General features: G+C 42.1%; 1 protein-coding gene across 4 annotated transcripts in view; it reads right to left on the bottom strand.

Annotated features, from left to right (window-relative positions):
* Positions 1–1,240: 1,240 nt before the first annotated feature.
* Positions 1,241–9,447, bottom strand: part of CTLA4 (cytotoxic T-lymphocyte associated protein 4) — a 19,344-nt gene continuing 11,137 nt past the window's right edge. For 2 of the 4 annotated variants that reach the window (XM_037741486.1, XM_037741487.1), the window contains 4 exons: positions 6,450–6,630; positions 3,481–3,828; positions 2,927–3,036; positions 1,241–1,728 (listed from right to left, as the gene is read on the bottom strand). In XM_037741486.1, coding sequence (XP_037597414.1) covers positions 1,624–1,728; positions 2,927–3,036; positions 3,481–3,828; positions 6,450–6,558 — 672 coding nt within the window. In that variant the 5' untranslated portion in view covers positions 6,559–6,630 and the 3' untranslated portion in view covers positions 1,241–1,623. Of the gene's footprint in view, positions 1,729–2,926; positions 3,037–3,480; positions 3,829–6,449; positions 9,228–9,447 lie in introns of those variants that run through there. The other 2 variants (XM_017536870.2, XM_017536872.2) reach the window with 2 other exon arrangements.

The following is a 9,447-nucleotide window of genomic DNA, read 5'->3' as shown; positions in this document are numbered from 1 at the left end:
AGGCTATACATTGGTTAACCAAGAATTACAGAAGGCTTAGTGTGCCAGGCCCAGGTCTGCCAGCTGATAGTAACATAGGACACAGGTGTGTTTTCCCCACATTTGCAAAATAGTTCATTTGGAAGCCACAAGGAAAAGCTCTACTTGTCAAGAAGGCAGATCAAAATGGCAGCAAGGGGCCCAGTTGGCAACATTGGAGTTGCCATGACAACTACAATGCCTGTGAGAGTTGAGCTGAGAAAAAAGTGGGTAAGAAAGAGGAGGTGAAGAACCTATGTTAAGCAGCATGCCCTGTGATTTGTAAAGGACTGCTATGTCTGTGTTAACCCACATTATATCCCATATAGTGGTGAAGAAATCAAAAGAAAGAGGATGGATACCTTCCAAGAATGACTCGCAGGTAATGGGCTGGTGCAAAGCTGACCCAAGAAGCATTATTTTTCAAAACAATTATTTGTGGTTTTTCAATTTGTTTCCAGTATTTCTAATATTGGAGACTCCACCAACTACTGAATGAATGAATCAAAAATTTAGACACAATACTCAAATGTAAGGATGATAAAGACAACTCTGAAAAACGACCACCACAGATTTTTATTTAATTAAAAATATTATACATGTTGTTGCATTTTCATGGAAAATATTGAGTTAAAAACACCAGCAGTGTTGGTTTTCAGAAACCTTCATGCACCCCATTCTGCCACCTGCTGCTTTCTTCTGTCCATGGCATTAACCACATGTTTATAAGAATTGGGGCCATCAAACTGGAGCTTCCTAGAAGGTTATAGCTACAGGTCTCCTGGAGTGAGCCATTGTCTTCAAGACAGTGTCTCAGGTCAACTCAAATACCACCAGCTGTAGCTTCCTTGCAAACCATTGAAAGGAACTGGTGGAAAAGCCCCAAAGCACATGTCAACGCCAACTCAGCATAATTCCGTGCAATCAAGCACTGCTATGGCCTCATCCAGTTTCCAAGCCAGTTAGCAAATGACCTTATATTCTACCTCGCGTATTAGTGTCCTGAGCTCCTCTGCAAAACTTCCCTGAGACCCATGGTGGAAAGACACTGCCATATAGTGTTTATATTCAAACCATTAACAAATACACAAAAACATATGTGGCTCCATGCACAATACTATCAAATTCAAAATATATGTGTATACATACGAAATACAACCTTTGGCATCACTGACTAAAACATAGCCATGTGAGTATTTTTGAAGCCATAATATAATTATACATTTAACTTGAAAAGATTATTTTAGCCATAAACGTCTCACATGTAAATATAAGGTGTGTACAATACAGTCCTCTCCCTCAGTTCCTGCCTCTTCTTTCTTTGGACTATGCCATTCCCTAACTTAATTCCTTGACCCCACATCATAATGCTGCATCCCCATATTAATCCCAAGTGATGCTTTCACTAAAAGTGGAGCTGATGTGACAGAAATATCCCAGCTCTGTCTCTCTGCTCCTTTGCTTTAAATTGTAGTACATGTAATTTGGGTTCTGCATCCAGCTTTATATTAAAGAGAGATGAACTCCCCCCAAATATACAAAAAAGTTAGAATTGGCTCAGCTCTTGGAAATTGAAATATGGCCTCTCTTCTTTATAATGGTTTCTCAATTGATGGGAATAAAATAAGGCTGAAATTGCTTTTCACATTCTGGCTCTGTTGGGGGCATTTTCACATAGACCCCTGTTGTAAGAGGGCTTCTTTTCTTTAGCTGTCAAACACAAAAAGAAACAGTAATTACTGTTGAGGAATACAGAAACCGCTTCTAACCATAGTAGAACTCAACACATATTGGGTTAAAAATGAATGTTCACAGCATAGAAAATTATAAACCTCAGGAGATTTTCTTGATTCAGCTATTAACATTTATTTTACATGAATAACTGATTTTGATGTTAAATGGCAATAATTTGCCTTGACCGGAAGTTAGGGAAAAGTGGCTTTGAGAAAGCTTCACAAAGAACACCCAGAAAGCCTATGGTAATCGACTGATCTGGTCTGCAAGGGAACAAGCCTGATAAGGTAAGAAGCTTTAGTTTTCCCGTTTGAGAGCTGTGTTTTTCATCTCCACTGCTGAACCTACAGCAAAGGACATGTCTGTCAGGTTGGGTAAAGGATGTTGGAATAGAGTGTATCTTTGTGTGTGTGTGTAAGAGACAGAGAGTGAGAAACAGAAAGAGAGAAAGAGCGAGAAGAAGGAAGACGAAGAGAAGAAGGGAGGGAGGGAGAATGCTGAATTTGTAATGGCAAAGCCAGCCTCAGGCAGAGGTGCCTGAAAGGGACTGTCAAAAAGAAATCCTGGCAGGAGGCCTGATTCCATACTTCACCTCTTCCACCTCCAACACCTGTAGTAAATAGAAACTGGGACTTTCATTTCCTGGCTGAAGGGGAAGGCAAGCCTTCCCAGTCAAGCAAACTGGATAATAGGGATATGTGTTATGTGAGCAGCTACAGCTTGGACAAGGAAGGCACCAGAGTGGCACCAAGAGATGATTCCCAGGTGATGGAGAGGGACATGAAGAAGGAGAGTAAAGACTATCCGGGCAGTCCTCTCTAGCAGCATTCTGCCCAACCTAATCTCGTGTTTCAGGGCTGTTAGCTTAAGTACAATTGTCATGAAGACAAAGAGCAAAACAGCTGCCCCATGTTGTTGCAATGGTTACTCAAATTGAAACCCTGCTCAGAAGCACACGAACATTCGATATCAAACAAATTCATCTAAAATATTAGTCATTCTGAAACCTCAAAGGCCAATGCCTACGGTTCTAGTGTGTTCTTTATCACTGGCCTTCTTCCTCTTCATTTATTGCCTCATCTCAAGAACACTAAACTCAGCACCATCATTTGGTCAGTTGATACCGCTAAAGGTATCCCCATCAGAAATGGTCCACTGTTGACATCACACTCACCATTTTGCTCAAAGAAACAGCTGTGAGGAGAAAGCTATAAAAAAACAACCCCGAACTAACTGCTGCAAGGATCCAGAGGAGGAAGTCAGAATCTGGGCACGGTTCTGGATCTGGAACAGAAAACAAAGCAGAGCCTCCCTGAGACAGTTTTCAACTCTGAGGCTCTACTCCCTCACATTGGTGAAAAAAGAAAGTTAGAGCTTCCAGGCCTTGAGGACCACCCCAAAACTGCATGGGTAGCCCACCAATAGGTTTGGCTATCTGAGATTTCTTCCCCAGGAGCAGCACATCATCTCAAAAGCACAGGTCAAACGCCATGATGGTTAGCACTCCAGAGCTAGCGCCCCAACTTCCCCAAATCATTTTATTGTATAGTCAGAATGCTCTTAAGGTTGCCACCCATAACAAGCAAGGCTATCGTGTGGTAGTAAGCTCTTAAAGAGAATTTCCACTGTCCTAAAAATAAACCACCTGAAATTAAGGAACAAAACCGTTTTTACACATAGAAGACAGCAATGCAGCAGGTGTCAACTCAGTGAAATGGCTTTGCTCACCAATTACATAAATCTGGGTTCCGTTGCCTACGCTCATGTAGTATGGCGGCGGGTACATGAGCTCCACCTTGCAGATGTAGAGCCCCATGTCCATGGCCCTCAGTCCTTGGATGGTGAGGTTCACTTTATTTCCACTGAAGGTGCCCGTGCAGATGGAATCATCCAGGAAGGTCAACTCATTCCCCATTATGTATGTTCCTGCACAGACTTCAGTCACCTGGCTGTCAGTCTGCCGAAGCACTGTCACCCGGATCTCAGTGGCTTTGCCTGGAGACGCATACTCACACACAAAGCTGGCGATGCCTCGGCTGCTGGCTAGCACCACAGCAGGCTGGGCCACGTGCATTGCTAGCATGGAAAAGCCAAAGGGAATTCAGTTAACTCATGCTTCTCTGTGGCCAAGCCCAGGCAAGCCCTTTAGCCTTCTAGCTTCACCCCCATGCCCTTCTCTCCCTCTTCAACAAATCCATCACCTATCCCTTCCCCTATCCACACCCTACCCACACCCCCAGCCTCCCCTCCCTCTCTCAACTGTTTTCCAGCTACTCTCCATAAAGATGTTTTCTTACTGGGAAATGGATTCTTCAAGATAGTTGTGGCAGGAAGAACACTGATATGACAAACAAAAGACCTGGATCAACCATGAAATATGTGACTTGGGGCAAGTCACACTTCCCTCATGTCCTTCATTTTTCTCACATACAGTAAGAGACAGTGAGATGAGATGATATCAACTGGTGTTTGAAGGTTATGACAGAACAATAGGAACTATATAGTTCCGGAACTATGAGTGGTAGGGGAAATTCTGAAGCTTGAAGTACAGAATCTTGCTTTATCTCTCCAAGCATATGTCAAAAACCTCTGCCTATTTATTGAGCTTAGCACCCAGAAGTAGCTGTGTCTTGAAGCACTGTACCAGCCTCCACCTTCCTTGGCATTGTTGTAGAGTGGAAGATGTTGTTAGATGAAGGAAGCCACAGAGCCGAGGGCACCGGGTCGTTTCCTCTCCAGGTTGAGGCAACCCTGCTGTTAACTCCCTTGGGCTTCCCCTGACACCACTGCCGCCTTTCTGCCCTTTCTTTCTCCTTCACTTGAACACTCCCATGCTCCTTTGTTCTCTCTTCCCACTGGGTTCTACAGCATAAAGATGAGCTATCCATGCAGAGAGGCTTGCATCAATTCAAAAACAGTGGCTGTGTGCCAAATTATCTTCCTGTAACTAACCTGGCCCCTCTCCAGTCAATCTGACAAGTGAAACCCAAAACTTGTGTTGCATGATGTCACTCACCTGCTCAACCCCTTTGACACTTTACTAACACTGATTGCAAAAACGAACTAAATAAATAACATTCAATGAGTCCTCCAGATTCCAATTCCAATCTGTCACTCCAGCAGAATTTCTAGGTCACACTTTTCTGCTTATAAAAATTACCCTATATTAGACACACTAGTCTCTTCTGCCAAGCTGCCTGTACTGGACATCCATCCTCAGAAGAGAAAACAGTTTGGCAGCAGCCATTGGCATGTCTATTCCAGCAGCCGTGGCTAGCTAGACTATAGTCTCCTTCCCTAACCCTTGCCTCTGCCTATCAGAGATGCCCTCTGATCATCCATAGCACTGTGATAACTCCACTGCAGTACTTCATTACCTTCTGCCCTGTATTAAAGTTATTTGTGAATTAATCATATCTCCCTACTCTTTTACTTGTGGTTCATGAACTCCTGCGAGCAATGATTATATCCCACCCAAGTGGACACTCAATAATCTTTATTGTATTGACTCTAAGCTTTAAAAATCCTAAATGTCCTGCCCTCTCCCCAGCCAAGTTCACACTTATCACCACTAAATGTGGTCACACTCAGCTTTCCAGTATCTGTCATGAGAGGGTCCTGGTTACTGGCTAAGATAAATTTATTTTAGGAAATTTAAATACTTCTAAGAGTATTTATTTAATCTTTACATATTTAAAACTTGTAAATTTAAATAGTCCTGAGTATTATTTAATCTTTACATATTTAAAACATGTAAAAATAAGAAAACATGTGAATATTTCTTCTCCAGTAGAAATTAAATCGTCAAATATCTTTTGAGCACCTACTTCATACAAACCACATTGGTTTCTTAATCAAGAAAGTCTAGAGAGAGATAAGATTGACATTCAATGGAAGTGCTCATCATTTTAAGCCATGTAACAAACCTGGTATCAGTCTCTGAAGAGCTGAAAACTGAGGAGCTGCATCTGAAGCCCACATGTAGGTCAGGCAATAATTAACTGTCATATGCCAAACAGACTTTCTTTCCTCCTTCCTCCTTTTTTTTTGGCAATTTCAAACTTTTGTTTTTAAATAATTGACTCATTAGTTTGTAGAATTGATTAAGAGAACCTTAAAATCTTGAATTGAGTAAAGAAGCCATTCTTCCCACGATTTCCCTAAATTTTAAACAAGCTGGCTAATTCGTTTATAAAGCATATGAATCCAAGGACCTTAAAACCTTGAATTGTATGGGAAAGAAACTCTTCCCAGGATTTGCTGAAAGTCAATTGTTGTTTTTTAGGTTTTTTTTATTTAGTTTGGTTTGGTTTGAAAAAAAAAAAAAAAAGGAACTTGTGAGCTCATCCTGAAACCCAGCTCAAATGTATTCAGGACTGTGGATATCCTTTTCCTCTTAATCACTTCCAGTCGCATAGAAGGGTCTGAAATTGCCTGTGTCTCCTAAACCAACTCTCATGAATTCATGAAGTCCTTGCTAAATACCTGGCACTCTGCTCTGAGCTGTGTCTTTGCTTATTTGCTGCTGCCCAACTGTTCCCTGCTGGCCCTGGAATACAAAGCCAGCCAAGCCAGACTGGAGTTTTACCTTTAATTTCTGGCTTTGCTATAAATCACTGCCCTTGACTGCTGAAAGAAATGAAACCCAGGTGGGAGAAACACCTCCTCCATCTTCATGATCCAAAAGTCTCACTCACCGTTGGAGAAGACAGGGATGAAGAGAAGAGAAAACAGGAGCTTGCAGGGCCAGGTCCTGGGAGCCAGATCCAGCTGAGCCTTGTGCCTCTGAAATCCAAGGCAAGCCATGGCTTTATGGGAGCGGTGTTCAGGTCTTGAGGAAGTAGAGCGAAACCTTTCAGGATCCTGAAGCTTTGAAATCTGTTTGAACCCACACAGAATCAAGGACTTTATATAGACAGCTTTGATCCCGGGTATGTATTACACATGTGCACACACAGAAGGCACTTGAATAGAAAGCCTTTTTGTTTTGGTTTTACGAGAAAGGAAGCCGTAGGTTAGCTGTTACGTCGACAAGACAACTTCAAGCACTCAACTGAGCAAAACAAGTCAATCCATGGATGGAAAATGTACTCAATTTGAAACTGGAGCTTCATGTTCACTCTGAGGGTCTGGATAACTAAGAGGAGACTTGGAGAATTTCCTGGAGTACAAGGGTCCTCCTAAATCCCAATTTTATTCAATCTTCTGGGCATCCTTAACCACCCAATTCATTTCATTGACATATCCTGAACTGCTAGGCTGCTAGCTTTCTGAGCCCTTGAGCTAATGGCAGGATTTATATGTAGGCATCATTAATAAAAACTGTATTCTATCTGTGAGGCACCATCCTTCTAATGGTCCCTTGACATGCTTTACAAATAAGTTTATTTCTCCTAACTCCATTTAGTATTTGGTTAAGAGAAAATACCAAAATCACAAGGAATAAACTGAAAATAGGCAGAAAAAAAATGTTCCTCTGGTTTTGCAGAAGGAAAGAATTCAGATATTCTTAAAAGCCTTAACAGAGACAAAACGTTGAAGAAGATCCAAAGAAAAGTCTACCAAAATGATTAAGAGATTAGAGCCTTCCATAAGAGGATAGGCTTTTTTTCCTCATAGAAATTTTTCAAGCAGAAAATTCAAAATTGAAGGTTAACTACAACCAGAGTTCTTAAATTTGCGACAGCTGTAGACAGGATCAATGATCTAACAAAAAGAATTTGAAACATTGAGGACCATCCTTAAATCTGGAGAGTTTTCATGCATTTTAATAAAGAAAGAAACATTTATGGAGAGCCTATCATATGCCAGGAATTGTGTACACTTAGGATTGATTGATGACAAGACAAAAACATAGTTGATGCCTTAAGGAGTTTCTAGAAGGCTGACATGCAAACAGACAGTTGCAGAAGGGAATATGGCACTTGCCTAACTCCAGCCCGTCCATGCTTTCCCATTGTCCACACCTCAGCACAGCAAAGGAGTCTCTGAAGAATACTCACCAAATTCCTCCCTCTTTGGCCTGTCCCCCAGCATTCCCTCCCATGCCCCCTCTTCCTGCATTTCTCTTTCCTTCCACATGCCACTTTCAGGTCTCATCACCTTTACCCATGCTGTTCCTACTGCCTTATTTCTCCTATTATCTTATTTTATCCTCCGGGACTTAGCTCAGCTGTCACCTCCTCCAGGAAGCCTCTTCTGACCTGCTTGTTTTCTATACTCCACTACACCTTATAGAAACCTTTAAACCCAAGCTCAAATGCTGACAAACAATAGCAACCTAATGGGCACTTACTAATGCCAGACTGGGCACCAGAGATTTTCTAAAAGGGAAAAACAAATGTTCCTGCCCTCAAGAGGAACACACAGTAGTGGCAAGGACAGACAGCCAAACGCACAATCATGTTACAGTGAGATCAATGCTAGAATTGATGTGTTATGTAGAGGAGCAGAAGCCAGTGGTTCAGCCTATGGAAGTCAGAAAGGACTTCTCAGAGGGAGAAAAGCTTGAACTTATTATTGAGGACAGGGAAAAGGGTGGAGATTCAGACAAGAAGAACAGCATGCGCAAAAGTTGGAAATGGCATGAAAAGCTCATTATGGTCAAAGAACAAGCTTGTCTGGGGATGGGCGGAAGGCGCAAGCTGGCACTCTTAGCAGCAAGAGCCAATGAAACATAAGGAGCAAATTGGTGTGACTGAGTTCGCATTTTGGGGAAATTTAAGGGATGGGGAGGATAGGTTCAGGGACAAATGTAACCAGGAGAACTGGGAAGAAGACTATTGGAATATCCTAGGCACCAGGATTTGGAAAACTTTCTGTAGGGGGCAAAATAGTAAATATATTATGATTTGCCAACAATAATGGTCTCTGTTGCCACTACTCACCTCTGTCATTTTAGAATGAAAGCAGCCATCTATTATATGTAAACAAATGGGTGTGTGTGCCCTCCAATAAAATTTCATTTACGAAAATAGGTGAAGTCTGGGTTTGGCCTGTGGGCCCTGGTTTGCCAACCCCTGGTCTAAACTAAGGTATTGCAGCTATGAAGGCAAGGTCTCTATGAGACTAGGCCACATTCAGTGAGTGGAGGGAGAATTTTAGAATGACACCACAACTATGGTTTCAGAAGTACTGTGGTGCTGCAGAAATTGTTCAGATGTCAAGTTTTGTTTCTTTCAAGTCTTATAACAATCCTACAAGACAGGAGTTGTCATTTTTCCCATTTTATAAAGAAGGAAACCAAAGCATTGAAAGTTAAGGTGACTTATCCAATCACCCATAGCAGGTGGTAGTGCCAGGATTTGAAGCCAGTGATAATCTTTATCACTACACTAAAGCAAAAATTTTGAAATCCAAGTTAACTGGATTTGCATCCTGGCGTGAAGACATGCTTGTTGTTGACCTGTGGCTCCACCCAATGTCCTCCAGGTAATGGCATCTACTTCTCAATATTATTGAAAAGATTAAATAAGATAATTCACGTATAAAAGGCCTATTGTAAGGCCGGGCACGGTGGCTCACGCCTGTAATCCCAGCACTTTGGGAGGCCGAGGCGGGTAGATCACGAGGTCAAGAGATCGAGACTATCCTGGTCAAAATGGCGAAACCCCATCTCTACTAAAAATACAAAAAATTAGCTGGGCATGGTGGCGCGTGCCTGTAATCCCAGCTACTCAGGAGGCTGAGGCAGGA

Source organism: Cebus imitator, unplaced genomic scaffold (assembly GCF_001604975.1).
Source record: "Cebus imitator isolate Cc_AM_T3 unplaced genomic scaffold, Cebus_imitator-1.0 Scaffold101, whole genome shotgun sequence".
Classification (NCBI taxonomy): Eukaryota; Metazoa; Chordata; class Mammalia; order Primates; family Cebidae; genus Cebus; species Cebus imitator.
The sequence above is the reverse complement of the archived record's forward strand: the minus strand, read 5'-3'. Positions and strand labels throughout refer to the sequence as shown.